Source organism: Delphinus delphis, chromosome 16, assembly GCF_949987515.2.
Source record: "Delphinus delphis chromosome 16, mDelDel1.2, whole genome shotgun sequence".
Taxonomy (NCBI): Eukaryota; Metazoa; Chordata; class Mammalia; order Artiodactyla; family Delphinidae; genus Delphinus; species Delphinus delphis.
Genome location: NC_082698.1, coordinates 33,147,692 through 33,167,135, shown reverse-complemented (window position 1 = coordinate 33,167,135; position 19,444 = coordinate 33,147,692). Strand labels below are relative to the sequence as shown.

The window sequence follows — 19,444 nt, the reverse complement described above, 5'->3', positions numbered from 1 at the left end:
ATGTCCAGATATTCAGAATTACATTATTTATCATTAGCTTTTTATTCTTGGGTAAAATTTGTCTTTGATTGTGATCTACTTCTTTCAGACTTCATTTAATGGTTTAATCATTGGTTATCCCTCCATTTTTTTTAAATGAAAATTTTCTACTGAAGTATGACACACATACAGAATCCTGCACAAACACAAGAGTACAAGTTGACATATTGAATACTCCCCATGTATCTACCACCCAGACTTTAAAAATATATAGTGTTACTAGCACGCTAGAAGCCTTCCCCAGTCCCTGTTCCATACCCTACTGGTTTGGCTATATCACTTCTATTTAGATAGAAAGGTTCTTCTGTTTAGCAAATTAGTTATTAGACCTTTTCAAACCTGAGATTTGACCTTGTAAACTCAGACTTATTACTGTATTTTTATTTTTACAGACATTTTCAGAGATGTCTTCCAGAAGTCCCAAAGATTTAATTAAAAGTAAATGGGGACCAAAGCCTAGTAACTCCAAATCAGAAGCTGCATTAGAAAAATTTAGGGGAGAAATTGCAGCCTTAAAAACATCGGTGGATGAAATGGCAAGCGGAAAAGGAAAGCTGAATGATAAAGACAGACACAGACTTTTGGAGGTAAGACCCTTTAAACTGTAGTAGGCTTTGCTGTAGTAGATGAGAAAGTATAATGATATAATGTAGTTTTTATGTTCACTAAATGTAAAAAACAAATCTATTGTCAACTTTGGGATTTAGCTTTTAATGTGAATGTTTAAAAACCCATTTAATCATGTATATTGGCTGCTTTACAAGTAATCTTTGTTTACAGTCTTTTTTAAGGTAAAATCATTACAGATATTAGCATTTTGTGTTCTGTTAAACTATATTTCCCTAATTTACAATTTGGTATGATATAGTCTGTAAAGCAGTTAGGAATTTGCTAGAACTGGAAGGATTTAAAATTTAATCGTTAACTTGATTGTAATTTATTTTGCAAAAGTACTTTTATTGTTCATAGAAAATAAACGATCTGTACTAAATAATATCATTGGATTTCTTTAAATTTTACTTTATAGGCACATCGTAAAACCAACTGATTTATTATTTTTTAACACATATTTATTATTATTTTTTAATACATAGTATGTGTTAACATATTTTAACACTTTTTTAACGCATATCGCCAATTCTTAGACATAAAGATTATTTTGTAATCTGGTGAAGGAATCTAATAGCTTTCCTGGGAGACCTCTTTCCAGTTCATTCCACTTCTGACGAGCACTGGCTATCAAAACCCCTTTATAATCAATTGAAATTAACTTCCTGTAACTTCTACCCGTTTGTTCTAGTTATGTCAATTAAAGCTACACAGAACAAGTCTATTTTTTTTTTATCCAATTGACAATTTTTCAGATATCCAAGGAAATCTTGCTTCCTCTTACTTTTCTGTAGACCAGCCCCATATTCTTCAGCTTTACTGGCTTTTTCTCCTCCTGGTCACTTTCCTGAACACTCTGTGGTGTGTTCATGTCCCTCTTGAATTATGTACCTAGTATTGCATACAGCGGCAAACACAGGTTGAAGCAGTACTGTTATTTCCCGTAATCTGGATGATATACTCTATGAAAGCTTAAAATTGAATTCGGTTTGGGCTTCCCTGGTAGCGCAGTGGTTGAGAGATCGCCTGCCAATGCAGGGGACACGGGTTCGTGTCACGGTCCGGGAAGATCCCACATGCCGCGGAGCAGCTGGGCCCGTGAGCCATGGCCTCTGAGCCTGCGCGTCCGGAGCCTGTGCTCCGCAACGGGAGAGGCCACAACAGTGAGAGGCCCGCGTATCGCCAAAAAAAAAAAAATTGAATTGAATTTTTGGTAACTGTATCATACTACTGTCTTGTCTTAAGCTTGTAGGCAACTGAAAATTCCCTCATCGTTTTCATACAACTGTCCCACTCAATTTCCCCATCTTTTTTTTTTTTTTTTTTTGCCGTACGCGGGCCTCTCTGTTGTGGCCTCTCCCGTTGCGGAGCACAGGCTCTGGACGCGCAGGCTCAGCGGCCATGGCTCACGGGCCCAGCCGCTCCGCAGCATGTGGGATCTTCCCGGACCGGGGCACGAACCGGTGTCCCCTGCATCGGCAGGCGGACTCTCAACCACTGCGCCACCAGGGAAGCCCAATTTCTCCATCTTTATTTGAACAACTGCTTCTCTCCCCCACCCTCAAATGCAAGTTTTTAGTTTTATGTTGTTTTTCCTTTGTTAGCATGTAAAGCCACTCTGCTAACTTTTTCTATCATCTCTCTATTGATGCGTTCTCCCTTATGCCAGCAGGAGTTTAACAAACACGTCTTCTTTATCTTTCAAATCCTTGAAAATGTTGAACACTCCTTTGAAGATCACCTTCTAGATTTGACACCAAATCATTTATTAACAAAAAGCAAGTTTATGAATGCACTTTTATCCGGGTAGAACATTTTGTTATTTTTAAATTCTGTTGCTTCAAGTTCATCAGTGAGCATGTATCTCTTTGTGTGACTCACTTTTAGCCTTTAAGATTATTAGATCTGGCATGGTGGGGGAATGACTAGCAGATACTCAGGTGAGAGCCAGCTTTTCTTCAGCTTTCTCTAACCACTGTTGACAGAGTTGATCTTTCCTTTCTGTGTCCATGTCCCATTCATTTTCTATATATCTTAACCACAGCACTTACCATATTGCATTAATATATTGGCTTACCTCTCTGATTTCTCTGAGCGTAAGACCTTGCCTTCATCTTTTTTTTTTTTTAACTTTTTATTTTATATTGGAGTATAGCTGATTAACAATGCTGTGATAGTTTCAGGTGCACAGCAAAGCGACTCAGCCATGCATATACATGTATCCATTCTCTCCCAGACTCCCCTCCCAGGCGTCATCTTCTTTTTTGCCCTGTATCTGGTATAATGCTGACTTGATATATAATAAACACTTCACAAATGCTTGTTGTAATGTACTGTTTATTTTTGTGTTTGACCTGGCCTTTTTCTAAGATTCTTCTTGGTTTATATCTAGAAAATTCGAGTCCTTGAAGCTGAGAGAGAGAAGAATGCTTATCGCCTCACAGAGAAGGACAAAGAAATACAGCAACTCAGAGACGAGCTGAAAGCCAAACACAGCACTACTGCATTGCTTGAACAGCTGGAAGAGAAAACAAAGGAAGGTGAAAGGAGGGAACAGCTGTTGAAATCCTTGTCTGAAGAGACAGATATATTAAAAAAACACTTGTCTGCTACAACTGCAAGACTTGCTGAATTTGAAGGCAAAGCTGATACACTTCGTTTATCACAGGTACTAATTTCTTTAAACCCAGATTTTTAAAATCTTTTCTGATACAGTTTGTAATTCTTATGGAGAATGAGTTTGTTAAAACATGCTTGGCAAATGGTGAGACAGTATAGTATACTAACAGGTTCCTTTTTTTTTTTATAGCCTGGTACTTCTCCATAAGCAAAAATAGGTAATATGGCTCCCTCCACTCCCCACACCATTGTTTTATGCAAGGGATTATTCAGAATACAGAATCCGCTGTGTATCTACAACAGCCGGGAAGATTTTGTTGAGTTCTTTTTTCTATAGTTTGTATTGTGAAAACAATAGGCTTCATTTTTTGGTTGTTTTTCTTATTTGAGATACCCAGTTAAAATATCAAGTATGCTTTTTTCCTAACTGTACATGCTTTTTCTCCCTCTTTTTTGTTTTAGCATCACTAGTGTAGCAAAAAGAGCAAGGATTTGTGGGTAGGCAGATCCGAGTTCAGATCTTTGTTCTTCCACTTGCTAGCTGTGTGACTCTGAACAAATTCCTTAACTTCTCTAGCCTTGGAGACAATGCTAGAATTCACCAGACCCCTCTCCTAAACCTCAATTTCCACATCAGTAAAATCAGGGTAAGAATACTGGAGATTAAATGTTACAGTATATGTAAATAGCCTAGCAGAGTGCCTGGCATGTAGTAAGTGCTAAATAAATGGTTTCTTATTGATCAGACCTTTGATTCTTTTCGAAATTTGGACATTTGAATAATACTAATACTACAACTATTAATACCACCTACAGAAAAAAATCTATGGCTTTCAGATACAATATGTCAACGATGTTAAGGGTCTTTCTACTTTATCTCCCCTTTAGAGCACCTATAATTTATGTGTACTCTCATAGATGGGCAATTGAGTGTTTCTACAGATGAGTTCAAAGAGGTTAAGCTTTTCTAGAGAATTTCCATAGAACTGAAACTCATGAAACATTATAGTCAGGTCCTACGTGGTTGACTAAACCTTTACTTAAAGCTCAAGAATTAGTTTCTTTTGAAGGTGGAAATGTAAATCTTGGTAGAAATGATAATTTTAAAAATGTATTCTTATAATAATTGTTGAATACCCACTACTCATTTCTGTATTAGTCAGCATGTCTAATTGCCTAACAACAGACCTCCAAATCTCAGAGTCTTATATGAAAAATGATTATTTTTCCCTCATGTCACAGCCTAGTGCAGGTTGGAGTGGAGGAGGCTTTGCTCCACATAGGCATTCAGAGATCCACGTTCCTTCCTTCTAGTGGCTCCCCCATCCCTCAGGGTGCAGTCCTCCACCAGATCCGCTATACACAGCTGTGGGCTAGACAGCATGTGGAGAATTGGGGGAGCCAGTAAGGTCTAGGCCTGGGAATGGCATATCTCACTTTTGCTTACATTCCATTGGACAGAATTCAGTCTCATGACCTCACTAACCACAGGGAAGTCTGGAAAATGTAGTCCACAATGTGCCCAGGGAGAAAGGAAAGGGATTTGATGAACTATCTCTATCATAGTTTCTACCTAAAGGACTAAATTGAGAGGGAGAAAGGGCTACATACTAGGGTGGCTAGAGCATCTTTGGAGAAAAAAATATTTTGAGCTTCTTTGCCATCCTTCACATACATCTCTTTCCTTATAGCTGTTAAAAGACTGAAATACAGCTTTTTATGAGTTTTGTTGACTAGCCTGGCTACCTTACCACCTACTTCCCCTCTTTTTTTTCTCTATGAGAAAATGAAGAAAAAAGAGGGGACAAATTATGTTTTGAGTTCTATATGAATGAATATTAATTAATACTATTGCTAATACAAATATAATTCTAGAAAACAACTTTCGTCTTTTATTTGCCAATTTAATATTTTCCAGATTTCATTTAAATAGCCCAGCTGTTTTGTCTCCTTCTGGTGAAAATCAATGGGCTGTTCATATGCATTGAGGGCTATACTGGGGTCCAGGTGACCTCAGAGTTCAAATTAGGTATGAAATCTCAGGGTTTCCAATCTGCTTAGAAAGCTTCCAGGACATCTAAATTCTGCTCTGCTACCCATCAGCTGGCATATACCAGATCTGGATTTTGGGATGCCCCTGTGAAGTATACTGTATTATTATGAAACTAAATATAATGAGGAAACTTCTGTTGTTAAATTTATGATGTTAACTAATATTGATTTACTTGTAGACTGTGGCTACAAGTTGCTTCAATTCATCAATGAGTAATATTCATGAAATGGAAATACAGCTGAAAGATGTAAGTTCATTTTTCTTTTACTAAGTTATGACTAAAGAGGACTACTTCATTTATTATCAAATTTCATGGAGATTGACAGCAGTAATGCTGTGGTTTGAAAAAAATCTTTTGAGGAAATGGAGAAATGAATGGTTTGAGATCATCTCTCTAGGTTACTAATACCTTTAAGTCTCTTTCCAGGCATTCAAGAGGGCCAGTTCCTCTAAGTATGGACTCTTTAGGATAGAAAGCCCTAGAAATCACCCATTTTTACCAAATACCTCAACAGTATCCCTTCTTCACCTAAATCTAATTTGCTCAACTATTTTATTATTATAATGTAATTTAACTTGTAGTTTTTTTTTTTTCTTTTTGTTTATCCATGCAAGATGTACTCTTTAGTTTGAAATTATTCCCTTGGAACCAGGGTTTGCTTTCATAGTTTGAAAAGGAAACACATTCTTTGTGTATTCAATGTTTCTTTTTCCTAGAATTTGATATGAGGTTATTTTAGATATATGGTAAAGCTGTATTACAAACTTATGTCTTAAATGGAATGGTGAGTTTCATTGGAAATTAAATGAATTGGGGACACAGGACTACTATTCACATTGTACTTTTTCAAGTTTTAAGATTAGATATGCAAAGTATGAAATTCTTGATTTAATTATTGGGTCAGTAGGTAGATATTGTGATTCCAGAAATATTACTAGCATGTCTACCCTGATCTAGGTATGCTCTTAAGATTCCTGTTTTATCTTATCTAGCAGGTGTACCTTGAGGTCTATTTAATCTTCAAAAGAAGAATTTAGATCTGTTGAGTGTCTATATAACTGGGTACCACATACCCTTATCAAAGTAATTTACCTAGAGGTAACAGAAATACAGAAGAAACATAATTCTTAAAATACTATCAAAATAAGTTTTTTGTATGTCATATACTATCCCCGGCATCTACAAAATTGGGAAGAATGACTAAAGGGAATCTTGTGAAGTTTCTTGAATTTTTCACTAGTGTCTCGTTTAGCAAAGTACCTGAAAATAGATGCTGTTTTCTTAAACTCGGGTAATTTTTAGGCTTCTCAGTGCTAACTGCTTCAAAGAGCAACTAAAGTTATTTTTATGTAATGACGATTGGTCTGGGGTAGAACCTGAGATTCTCCATTTCCAGTAAGCTTCAGGTGCTGCTGCTACTGTTAGTGGTCTGAAGACCACCCTTTAAGAACCATTAAATTACATTTGGGGAGCAAGAGGTGGTTTAGCTCTGGTTACCCCTTTGGAGTCTCAGCAGATCTTTTAGAGCAGGAGGAGAATTATAGTTGGAGGGTTTAGGAGCAGGGAGAGAGAAATCTTACTCTTCAGAGTCTGCAGTGTCACAATATTGGCTTTGGGGAGCTCAGCAATGCTAATCCTACACCCTCTGCAAAGCTCCCATAAAACTTCCTTTAGAAGTTTGCTCACCTATTTTAAGAATCAGTATTTGTTATGCTAAAATAATCTTAAGGCCGAGCTGTATCATTCCTCATCTACCATTTAGGTCTGGCTGATATTTTGAAATAATTACACGGAGTTAATGCTGTAAACATTCTCCAGTGTCAGTAACTTTGACACTGAATAGCTAAAAGTCAGTTTTAATAGGCATTTCTTGCTCTTGATTTTAAAAATCTGATTTTTAGGGAATTCCCTGGTGGTCCAGTGGTTAGGACTGTCAGCTTCCACTGCAGGGGACACAGGTTCAATCCCTGGTTGGAGAGCTAAGATCCCAAAAGCTGTGCAGTGGGGCCAAAAAAAAAAAGGAAAATCTGATTTTTTTTTCTTTTTTTTAAATGAAAGCTTCTTTATTTTTGGCTGCATTGAGTCTTTGTTTCTGTTCGAGGGCCTTCTCTAGTTGCGGCGAGTGGGGGCCGCTCTTCATCACGGTGCGCGGGCCTTTCACTGTTGTGGCCTCCTCTCTTGTTGTGGAGCACAGGCTCCAGACACGCAGGATCAGCGGCCATGGCTCATGGGCCCAGCTGCTCCGCGGCATGTGGGATCTTCCCGGACCAGGGCATGAACCCGTGTCCCCTGCATCGGCAGGTGGACTCTCAACCACTGCGCCACCAGGGAAGCCCGGAAAATCTGATTTTTAAACATAGAATTATGGAAGATAAATAATAATTATTTTAAATTTTTTATTTCGAAAAAATTCAAATTTACAGAACAGTTACAAGAATGGAAAATGGTACATAGAACCCCACATACTCTTTACCAAAATTGAACTATTTTTGGGACTCCCCTGGTGGCAAAGTGGTTAAGAATCCGCCTGCTAATGCAGGGGACACGGGTTCATTCCCTGGTCTGGGAAGATCCCACATGCCGTGGAGCAGCTAAGCCCGTGCACCACAGGTACTGAGCCTGCTCTCTGGAGCCCGCGAACCACAACTGCTGAGCCTATGTGCGGCAACTACTGAAGCCCATGCGCCTAGAGCCCGTGCTCGGCAACAAGAGAAGGCACTGCAATGAGAGGCCCGCGCACTGCAGTGAAGAGTAGCCCCCGCTCGCCGCAACTGGAGAAAGCCCGTGCGCAGCAACATAGACCCAACGTAGGCAAAAATAAATATATAAAATAAATTTAAAAAAAAATTGAACTATTGTTAACATTTTACCCAATTTGATACTTTCTCTTTCAATCCCCACCCCCATCCACACACACACAGTTATAATATATATGTTTTTTAAATTTGGCTGCATTGGGTCCTTGTTGTTACGCGTGGGCTTTTCTCTAGTTGTGGAGAGTGGGGGCTACTCTTTGATGTGGTGCACGGTTTCTCACTGCGGTGGCTTCTCCTGCTGTGGAGCACGGGCTCTAGGCACACGGGCTTCAGTAGTTGTGTCACGCGGGCTCAGTAGTTGTGGTTCGAGGGCTCTAGAGCGCAGGCTCAGTAGTTGTGGCACATGGGCTTAGTTGCTCCATGGCATGTGGAATCTTCCCGGACCAGGGCTCAAACCCGTGTCCCCTGCATTGGCAGGCGGATTCTTAACCACTGCGCCACCAGGGAAGCCCTTAATGTAGTTTCTTATGTGAATATTTTGCTAATGTCTTGCCACAGATCAGGTGGTATGATCCACAGAAAATGTAGATGTGATTTTATAAAATTTTCCAGCTTGTGCTAGGTGGCTGGTAAGGCATCATCTAGTTTCTTGCAGGAAAGATGTAACTGAAATGAAAAACTAATGTTAGCAGTAACAGTAAAGTGAATCACTTTCCCTCTTACCAGCTAACTTAAACAGACACTGCTTATTTTATCAATATTATCCCATCATTCAAATAATTTCTTGACTACACATTGTATGCAAAAGCTGTAAATCCTCGTGGAAAAGCATGGTCTGCCACTTCAAGGAGCTTACTATCTATTTGAGAGAAACAGCAAACACAGAAAAAAGCTGAAGATGGTTGGTAAAATAATTTTTTAAAATATGTAGACATATGTATATATAACAACTGAGTTCATAAGCCCCTATACAAACCAGGTGAATGGTACCAATTTGGGATTTTTGAGTTCTAAAAGATGTAAAAGATGAAAATTGGTGATAAGGAGAGAGGGTGGTATTTAAGTTTGAGATGGAGTTAGCAGGCAAACAGTTTATTGGGGAGCGACATCTGTGAGAGGAAAAGGAAGGCAGCAGGACTGGACAGGGGCACCGTCAGGCCAGGATGCAAACCTGACAGAGCCTCTGTCCACCCTGTGGAGAGCTCCCAGGCAGAGCCCTGTGTTGGGTGGAAACAGCTCATTTTCTTTTTTAAAAAATTTATTTATTTAATTAATTTATTTTTGGCTGTGTTGGGTCTTTGTTGCTGCACGCGGGCTTTCTCTAGTTGTGGCGAGGGGGACCTACTCTTTGTTGCAGTGCCCGGGCTTCTCATTGCGGTGGCTTCTCTTGTTGCAGAACATGAACTCTAGGCACATGGGCTCAGTAGTTGTGGCTCACGGGCTTAGTTGCTCTGCAGCATGTGGGATCTTCCCGGACCAGGGCTTGAACCCATGTCCCCTGCATTGGCAGGCAGATTCTTAACCACTGCGCCAAAGGGAAGCCCCAAGAAACAGCTCTTTCTTTTTTTTTTTTTTTGAAACAGCTCTTTCTTAAAAGAGTATCTGAGCAGTGCATCTCCACCTCTACCACAAAGACATTCTGTTTACAGAGAATGACATGGACACAGACACAAAGCAAATTGTGTATAGGAAATAGCAGACAAATGAACTTAACCCCATGTAGATGTGACTTTGCCATGTTATTAGGTATTCCAAAGGTGTGTGGCCTTAGAATGTGTCTCTGTGTCAGGAGCTTTACAGTGGTTGCCTAGAATCATTCTATGATGTGAGCTGTAGAGTTTTTGTGTGCTGGAAAAGACTGCATCCCTTGGGCTCCCTTGTCCATTTTAAGAGTTTGAGTTTTTATTATTGATTTGCTTTCATTTTCACTTTGAGGCTCTGGAGAAAAATCAGCAATGGCTTGTGTATGATGAGCAGCGAGAGGTCTACGTAAAAGGACTTTTAGCGAAGATCTTTGAGTTGGAACAGAAATTGGAAACAGCTGTTCATGCATTCCCACAGGAGACAAAAAAGACTGAATCAGAAGGTACTGGTATAAAAATGTTCTTTAGGGTTGTCCTGCCTGATATTTTTCAAAAGGAGAGATTCATCAAATTTAGATTCTTATAGACATGTGTTATAAAGTAAAGTAAGAGCAGGTCTGCAAGCCCTGAAGTAAGAAATACCATTTTAGCCAGTCTGTTTCATTTCCCATTGTTTTCTGACACCAAAGGGCATAAGTCACAGGGTAAAGGGATCTTGCAGCCCTGAAGGCACATTAAGTTTTCTCCACCTTACATATCCTTCCCCTCCTTCAAAGCCCTTCTCCAACTTTATTTCCCCCAGTGCTGACCTTATCTTTTTACTCAGCTTCCCTTAAGCAGTTATTCATATCAATCCCAGGAGAAAGATTACATTTTTATACATTATTCTTCAATCATTTGAATCTCACCCTAGAATTGAGGTGAAGTTTCTTCTGATTGATGCTGTCTTTTTTGCCAAGTGGTCTGCAGCTTCTCTGACACTGATCTCCATTGTGTTTCGCAAGAAGCCTAAGAGGTGGGGCAGGAAGGATCATTATTCTCATTTTACAAATAGATTCAGCAGTTCCAGGTGATGAGCCAGGAAAAGAAAAACCCCTGTGCAAAGCACTCATTTAGAATGACTGACAGCCTTAGTGGGACTGGAGCCTTGAATTATAGAAAGAGAAAGCTAATGAAAGGCCAGCAAGGCTCATAATCTTAGAGCTTCACATGTGAATATTTAAAATGAAACTAATGCTAAAAAAGTATAAAAGGAATGTCTCTAGAGATAATTTAAAGCTTTTTATTCCTAAGGGGACAAAGTTACTACTGTAATGCCTTTATAAGTTTACTACACATAAAAGGATTTTAATTATGGGTGAAGTCTAGTCTTTTTCTCGGGTAATATAGTTTTCCTTTTCTCTCTCCCTCGCTCTCTCTCTGTGTTTTATCAAAGCAATATAAACACTTGTTAAAATAATTTAATAATAGTACAGAAGACCCTGTTCTACCTTTCCCATCCCATCCTAATGCCTATTTCTTCCTCCCATCAGGGCAGCTGCTTTTAAACATTTCTGGTTTTGGTTTTGGTAATTACCGCCATATCTATAAATAATGACTTAATGGCCCTATATGTTGATTTGTTTTCTTTAGACATTAGTGACTTTTCCTCCCTCAGAATAATTATATTACTGTTTCTAGTTCTTCTATTTATTCATTTTGTGACTTCAAGTAGTATACCTGAACTTCTGTTTCTTGTTCTGTCAAATATCAGCCATGTTCCCTCTCTCTTGACTCTTCGTTTTTGAAGGCGAGGAAATAAATGTGATCTTGTTTATAGAAACATATTTACATTTATTTCTTCAGGAAAATTCTCTCTTTTATAAAGTGAGTTGTGCCCTGATGTGTTTGTCCTAGGTTGTCTTCAAGAAGAAAAGCAAAAATATTACAACCATCTCTTGGCAAATGCAAAAAATGATCTTGAGGTAGAACGACAAACAATAACTCAGTTGAATTTTGAACTTAGTGAATTTAGAAGAAAATATGAAGAAACCCAAAAAGAAGTGCAAGATTTAAATCAGCTGTTGTGTTCACAAAGAAAGGCAGATGTACAACATCTGGAATACGATAGGCATAAAACAGAGAAAATACAAAGGCTCAAGGAAGAGAATGATCTTGCCAGGGAAAAACTTGAAGAAGAGAAGAAGAGATCTGAAGAGCTCTTATCTCAGGTGAGTCTAACTAGCAAGGTTTTCCACAGTTTATAATTCAGAATTCTCATGGTACTTACTAAGTGTCAGGGACTATTTTAACTACTTGGGAACCAGCAAGGAGCAACGCAAGTTCCTGCCCCCCCCAGGAGTTCATACTTAGAAGGGAGACAGACCATAAACAAGTACCTAAATAAACAAGTAAACTAAAGAAAATAAAACAGGGTAATATGACCAAGAGAAATCGGGGGCCAGCGGAAGCGTCGCTGAGGAGATGGTATTTGGACAAAGCTGATGGTGAGAAGGAACCGGCGAGGTGGGTGACTGTGGGAATTCCCTCCTAGTGGGAGGAAATCACAGACACAAAAGCTGAGTGAGGAGGAGTTAGGTATGTGTGAGAAGCTGAAAGAGGGGAAGTTAAGGGGGGATCAAGGCTGATTGCTAGGCTGGCACTGAGATTGTGATGACACTGGCTCAAGTTAATTACCAGATGCCCTCCATGTTCTCACTATGCTCACAGCCGGATCCAGGATGTCCGTCTCAGTAATGTTGGCATTACTGAGGATTATTAGAATTGAATACTACTTCAACAGAAACTCATTAATTTAAATTTTGCCTGGCAGCATGAAATAACGGAAAAAACATAATTTGAGGTCCATACCAGGTATCTAATTGTGTGGCCTGAGGAAAATCAGCTAACTTCTCTGACTTGCACGTTATTTGTGTCAAATTAATAATAGTAAATCTAACAACTTCTCACCTCAGAGGACTTTTATGAAGGTCAACTGAGAGAATGTAAAAGTGCTTTGTAAATTAAAGGGCTAGGTAAATGTTAGTTATTGCTACTATTAGAATAGTAATTTGGGGGACTTCCATGGTGGCACAGTGGTTAAGAATCCGTCTGCCAATGCAGGGGACACGGGTTCAAGCCCTGGTCTGGGAAGATCCCACATGCCGTGGAGCAGCTGAGCTTGTGAGCCACAACTACTGAAGCCCGTGTGCCTAGAGCCTGTGCTCTGCAATAAGAGAAGCCACTGCAATGAGAAGCCTGCACACCGCAATGAAGAGCAGCCCCCGCTCACCGCAATTAGAAAAAGCCCACGTGCAGCAATGAAGACCCAACGCAATCAAAAATTAAATAAATTAATTTAAGAAAAAAAAAGAATAGTAATTTTTAAAATCCTCCAAAAGTTGAGAGAGAGGGAAAAAAATAGTCTGTAACATTTGCCTTCTTAGTCTTTACCACCCTTACTTCTGCCTGCAGGTGCAAGCAGTGATATTTATGAAAGATTATGCAGAAGTGACTGAGAAGTTTGCTCCTACTCTGGCTGAGGTGGCCAGGCTCTTCCAGCTTTGTTATCCTACTCAGAAATATTAGTGGATGTCAGGACCTAAAGGAAAGTGGGTGTGTCCACTGCGGTTTAGTGCTTTTATTTTTTATTTTTTTTGCTGTATGCGGGCCTCTCACTGTTGTGGCCTCTCCCGTTGCGGAGCACAGGCTCTGGACGCGCAGGCTCCACGGCCATGGCTCACGGGCCCAGCCGCTCCGCGGCTTGTGGGATCCTCCCAGGCCGGGGCACGATCCCGCATCCCCTGCATCGGCAGGCGGACCCCCAACCACTGTGCCAGCGGGGAAGCCCCGGTTTAGTGCTTTTTTTTTTTTAATCAACGTTCAGTCTGTGCCTCAGGGAACTCTTGGCCTGGGCAGTACTGCTCAGCTGCTTATATAGATAGGTTGCCCAACCACAGCTGGAAGGACTCACCCAGAAGAGCAGGTGTTGCCCTGTTTAGAAATGTGAGCCTGTCATGCATCCCAGGTCAAGGTCAAACCATAAAATGTCAATGTGACAGTGTTGGTTCTATTTACATCCTACAGGTCCAGTTTCTTTACACGACTCTGTTGAAGCAGAAAGAGGAACAGAAAAGGGTAGCTCTGTTGGAACAACAGGTATTCATTGGGGTTGCTTCTAAATTCAATTTAACCCTTTAGAAAATGGAATTTTTCCTCATGTTTACACTATTCTGTGAAGAAACAGTTGAAAGTTGTAGAAAATGTTTTTTAAAAACTTTAACAAAATATTTAAAGTGACTATCTGTGCCAGCCATATGTTCCCATTACTATCTTTAGGCTAAACCAGATTCTCTAAGGTGACATGGCAATTTTCTTGACAGGTAGATGTTTGTCTTCGCAAATTTTATTCTTCCCTAAATGGCTGCTAGTCTGACCGGATGTCCCTAATAGGGCTGCTTGATAACTTCAAGTAGAACTCAAAGAGACACCAGTTATTCTCAGAATAGACACCAGAGATTTTTAGTATATTCCAAACCAGGGAACAGCCATCTCTTTCCCTTCCCCACAAAAAGGAGGATGGGGAGGACAGATTCTAACCACTCACTTATACCTCAAGCTTTGGTTTTGCTCCTTGGACAAAGCTTTTTCATTTATCAACATCTCAGTGTGTTCAGAGGAATTCTTGCTCTAATGGTACAATACATGTTTGCTTCTTGTGCTAATAAAAAAAAATGCAAGCATCCAGTCAAGAAAACTAGACAGTATATACTAGCTGTCATTGTCTTGTCTTGGGCATTTTTTCTAGATGCAGGCATGTACTGTAGACTTTGAAAATGAAAAACTTGACCGTCAAAATATGCAGCATCAATTGCATGTAATTCTTAAGGAGCTCCGAAAAGCAAGAAATCAAATAACACAGTTGGAATCCTTGGTGAGATCGGAATGGTTAAACTAAAACTTGTTTTCATCTTTCTCTTTCTGCCATCTTTCTATTTACATGTAAAACCATTTCCTGAAGTAGGAGGATACAGCTTAAATAATGGCTGTTTCTCAAATCAATCAGATCAAATCCCCTGCCTCTTTTGAAGCAACTGCCCTTTGAGCATCAGTTCAGAGGACTAGACAGAGGGACATTATGGGCCTCTTGGTAATGATAACATTACCGGTGCCTGGGATCATTCCCCACCCACGCTGGGCTCTGTGATTCTAAAGGCACTAAACAGTGCCTGGCCTGGGGGATACAGGGGGCAAGGCAGGGCAGTTGTAGATCCTGAATTGAAATTATTCTTTTCTATTTAAAAAGAAAGAAAGAAAAAAATGCTGGTTTTAGGGCTAATGGACTATTACTGTTAATACTCTCTTTTAGGCATATTGAGTTGAGTACTTTCTGGGGGTTACCCTGAACACATAATCTTTTTAAACATTAACCTTTTAAATAACATGCTTCTATGAGGAAATGGTTTTTGATCTACCTATTTTCATCCTATTAATAAGCTTTGGACCAAATCTGTTAGGGTCTGTGTGTGTTATGTCCCCACACATTTCATATATCATCCTAGTACTGCAGAATATTTGCAGATGGTGAAATGTTACGAACAGAATTCCTCGGTTTTCAAAAGAGAAAATAGCAGTTGTTAAAATCATTTGTAATTTCTTTATGAATAAAAGACAGAAAATAACTTTTTGGCTCTATTTATGTCATTGATATTGACCATTTATAATATTTGAAATTGAAATGTATAATTCATTCCTGTTGATGACTGTTTTTCAAAGTATAGGAAGCCAAAGGTATACAAAAGAATCCATAATTTTCCTTTATTTTTCTTTGTGTTCCTACCATCCATCATCTTCATATTATGTTGTAAAGTACTCATTTTTAAGCTTTACTGACTATTCTAAATTCCTCAGGGAAAAAATCATGAAATAGGGAAGTCACAAAGGAATTATACAACATCTTAGTCATTTCTGTGTGTAACCTGTTTGACCTGCTAAAATTCTTTGCTGCTCTTAATTCCATGTAGTTCTTTATTATTGAAGTTACCCCTCTTTTACAAACCTAGCAAACTTTGTCAGCACTGTCCACCCGCCCACCTTTACATTTGGCTCTAAGCATTTTAATAAAACCTATCTATGTAAACACCCAACCCTAGAACTTCCTGGGTAATTTGGGTGATTTATAACCGCCTTGTATGTTGCCACCATAATACCAGTGACCAGAGAGATTCAGAAGAAAATCTGTCTACAGGGCTGAAGCAACTGGAGTACCTGTGGAGCAGTTACTGGATGGTAGGCCATCTATACAAACCGTGTTCGTTTGACATTTATTTTTCAGAAGCAGCTTCAAGAGTTTGCCTTCACAGAGCCATTAGTCACTTTGCAAGGAGAGACTGAAAACAGAGGAAAAGTTGCCTCACCAAAAAGTCCTACTGCTGCACTAAATGAAAGCCTGGTAGAATGTCCCAAGTGCAATATCCAGTATCCAGCCACCGAACATCGAGATCTACTCGTCCATGTTGAATACTGTTCTGAGTAACAATATAATTATTCTTTGTTTTTGTGTCAAAAGATTCAGTACTGTATTTTACGTTAGCTTATGGACATTTTGAATTACTTATTTCACCTCAGATCAGAAAGTGCCTATATACTTTTCAGACTCTGGTATAGGAGTGAATCGTTGTATTATTATTTTTTTTTTTTGCCTGATTTGCATTTCCTTGGCAGTGATACCTCCCTGCAGTGGTTCATCTTGAGGCTTTAGTGACAGAATGTACAGAGTATTGAATGCTGAGATGACTAACATTTTGCACTGTTAAAGTACTTGCTGGAGAAAAGATAGTTCAGGTTGTTGCTTGTGCATCAAATTTGTTACACCAACAAGCAACTATTTTATGTTTCGTGGATTTTTAAAAATCAGAAGTAATTAACCAGGGATCTTATTGTGTTAGTATTTTTTAATCCAAGCACTTATTAAGCCTACAGTTCTGATTTTCATGTCCATTGTGAAAAGATGGTGATACTTTTTTCATTTTTTTTTCCCTTTCTATGTTAGAGCGGTTATTAGAAAAGTTGGGGATTTTCCTGATCTTTATTGCTGCTTACTGTTGAAACTGTAAACCTACCTGTGTTCTAAGCACAAAGCAGATTCTGTTTAAGGAATACTCCTTAGTAGCCACACACAATGTTTTCTGTAATGTTAACTGGCTATAACTTTAACTTGAATTTCATTAGCACATGTTGGTTAGCTAAAATTGTTAAAAGGAATTTTGATAAAACCACCTAGCCCTCTCTTTTGATTTGCAGGTGTTTTATTTATTTATTTTTGGCACTCTTAAAAGCTGGGCGATGTAATGAGCAGATATTTGCTTATCTGAATATATATTTTTATACATGCGTGTGTAAACCAAGAAATTTTTTATTTCTTAAGGTTTTCTAAAATGCTTAACACTGGGCTACTGTTAGTAATGTAGAGGAGAAAAGAATAAAATGATATAATAAGTTTTGCTCTGAGGAGTGTATATGTATGTAGACAGGTATTGTGAGATTTCTGCCCTGAGAGGGGTGCCAGCGAGTTACAGATAAAACATACAGTGTAAGATGATAAATAAGGTGGTTAAGGACACCTTGGAACCAAAAGCTGCATGAAGCTCGGAAAGTTTAAGCAAAATGCCCATAATCATAAAAAAAAGACATTCTTGGATTTCAGACTCCAGGTCGACTCCAAAGCCCGTCTTCTCTCCACCAGAAAACCCTTACGAATTCTCCAAACTCAGTATCCTTAACTGGAGTAATGGGATGTTCCTTGAGTTACAGAAATGGCAGAACACACCTGGTCTCTTTCATCCCTCTGGTCTGGGAAGTTCTGCCTTGTCAAAGCTCTCCACCTGTTCCATGGATCCGTGCTGTGCCTATTCGGCAAACATCTTTACGTTCATTCTCCAAACGTTTATTAAATGGCAACTACACGCAAAGCTCTGGGCTAGGTGTTAGTGACACAGTGATAGTAAAATGCAGCTCCATCTTCACAGTCTGGTAGAAGAGACCAAGAGCTAAACATATAAGTATAATATGTTGTGGGAAGTGCTATAATCAAGGTATATGTTGAGTAGAGGAATTCATTTATTTAAACCCTGCTTTATTCTAATAAAGATTGGAGGTCTGACTCTTCAAAGATATGTCTTATACTAAGATAAAATTTAAAAGAAGTAGGAAAAAGCAATAGTAAAACAAGACTAAGAAGTGAAATGGAGCCACTCACAAGGGTAGCCCCAATGCAGGCCATGGAGCGCTTCTGAGAGGTGAGCCCTGCGTTTGAGCACAGAGAAGCAATCCTGTACCCCATTCACAGCTGATCTTCAAGAGAAACACCACTGTAGTGATCCTGGTACTGAGATTGTAAAGAGATGCCTCCAGTGTGCCTTTGCAGAGAAGAAAACATGTAACTAGAGGTCCATGGCCTCAACACCCTCGCCTTAAACAGCAGTGAATTCCACTCCGCTGATTTCTTAATGATAGGGGTGAAAAACGTTGTGTCCAGAGGCAATTCCATAACCAGCAGCGGCAGGCAGTACTATCCTCTCCCAGTGTGTAGCTCTCTGCTGCTCTGGCTTATCCCAGAGTAAATTTTAGTCAGAGGAGCCAACTCAAAATCCCCTTTGATGGGCCAGATGGGAACTCCGATGAGCCAGCCTGCCAGCCGGACCGTGGAGGCTGGAAAATGCCTGTCTTCACCCAAAGGGGGCGCAACTGCCCAGCTCCAGCCAACGTCGTATGTGAATGTAAGCCCAGTGTGGCTGATCTTTCAGATTTACCAAGAAAAGTCTCCTATTTCTTTTTTTAAATAAATTTATTATTATTTTTTTTAGTTGTTTATTCTTGGCTGCATTGGGTCTTCGTTGCTGCGCATGGGCTTTCTCTAGTTGCCGTGAGCTGGGTCTTTGTTGCGGTGCGCAGGCTTCTCATTGCGGTGGCTTCTCTTGCTACGGAGCACGGGCTCTAGGCGCATGGGCTTCAGTAGTTGCGGCGCGCGGCCTCAGTAGTTGTGGCTCGTGGGTTCTAGAGCGCAGGCTCAGTAGCTGTGGCGTACGGGTTTAATTGCTCTGTGGCATGTGGGAACTTCACGGAACAGGGCTCAAACCCGTGTCCCCTGCATTGGCAGGCGGATTCTTAACCACTGTGCCACCAGGGAAGTCCCGAAATCTCGTATTTTTAAGTGTGTAATCTTCCAATTTTTAAATGTTGGAAATGTTTTTAATTTAGCACTGGGTCAGACGTATTTTCAGTATGTAACATTTGTTCAGAGCATCTGAATGGGGCAAAAGGAAGAGTGACTAGGTCAGCCTGAGATGGGCAGGAAGCTAAGGGAGGCTCTCAATTTGGCCTCCTGTGTGAGGACTGAGGTGTCCCCAAGTCCAGTTCAATCCAAGAGGCCCTGAGGGGCACAGTGAACATGGCCCTCCCTGACCAGTCCCTTCCACCTGCCATGTGATATTCTTTTGTGGCTACATTTCCCAAGCAGAACTTTTTCGCTGCCAACATTTTCTCACTACCCCCTGGTCCCCAAATCTGACAATTGAGGGAATGTCAGGGCTGGAAGGGAACTATGAGGTCATCTACTTCACTGTTTTTGGTCCAGGAAATCACCTCAGCCTTGGAGTGTGTTGAAAATGTTGATTCCTTGGCCTTCCCCAAATCTCCTAAATCAGGGTGTCTGGGGGTGGGAAGCATGGAATATGCATTATTAACGAGTTCTCTAGGGCATTCAGGTGTATCACTGAAGACAGAACGACTGAGCTAGTCCAAACTT

General features: G+C 39.9%; 1 protein-coding gene across 3 annotated transcripts; it reads left to right on the top strand.

The window, feature by feature from the left end:
* Nucleotides 1-443: 443 nt before the first annotated feature.
* CEP55 (centrosomal protein 55) lies at nucleotides 444-17,106 on the top strand. 3 transcript variants are annotated; one of them, XM_060033641.1, is made up of 8 exons: nucleotides 444-626; nucleotides 3,041-3,316; nucleotides 5,499-5,567; nucleotides 10,013-10,163; nucleotides 11,557-11,870; nucleotides 13,726-13,797; nucleotides 14,447-14,572; nucleotides 15,974-17,106. In XM_060033641.1, exons 1-8 carry the CDS (start codon nucleotides 444-446, stop codon nucleotides 16,172-16,174), a joined length of 1,392 nt encoding a protein of 463 aa, XP_059889624.1. In that variant the 3' UTR covers nucleotides 16,175-17,106. The 3 variants fall into 3 exon arrangements, with proteins under 3 accessions (XP_059889624.1, XP_059889622.1, XP_059889623.1); XM_060033639.1 differs by lacking the exon at nucleotides 14,447-14,572 and having other exon boundaries at nucleotides 473-626; XM_060033640.1 differs by lacking the exons at nucleotides 13,726-13,797; nucleotides 14,447-14,572 and having other exon boundaries at nucleotides 473-626.
* The last annotated feature ends 2,338 nt before the right edge of the window (nucleotides 17,107-19,444 follow it).

What these genes read in the sequence shown, in the direction of transcription:
- CEP55 (XM_060033641.1), top strand. Translation starts at nt 444, where the DNA reads ATGTCTTCCAGAAGTCCCAAAGATTTAATTAAAAGTAAATGGGGACCA. An exon ending in ACAGACACAGACTTTTGGAG is followed by an intron (nt 627 to 3,040) that starts GTAAGACCCTTT and finishes GTTTATATCTAG; the next exon opens with AAAATTCGAGTCCTTGAAGC. An exon ending in AAAAAAGACTGAATCAGAAG is followed by an intron (nt 10,164 to 11,556) that starts GTACTGGTATAA and finishes TGTTTGTCCTAG; the next exon opens with GTTGTCTTCAAGAAGAAAAG.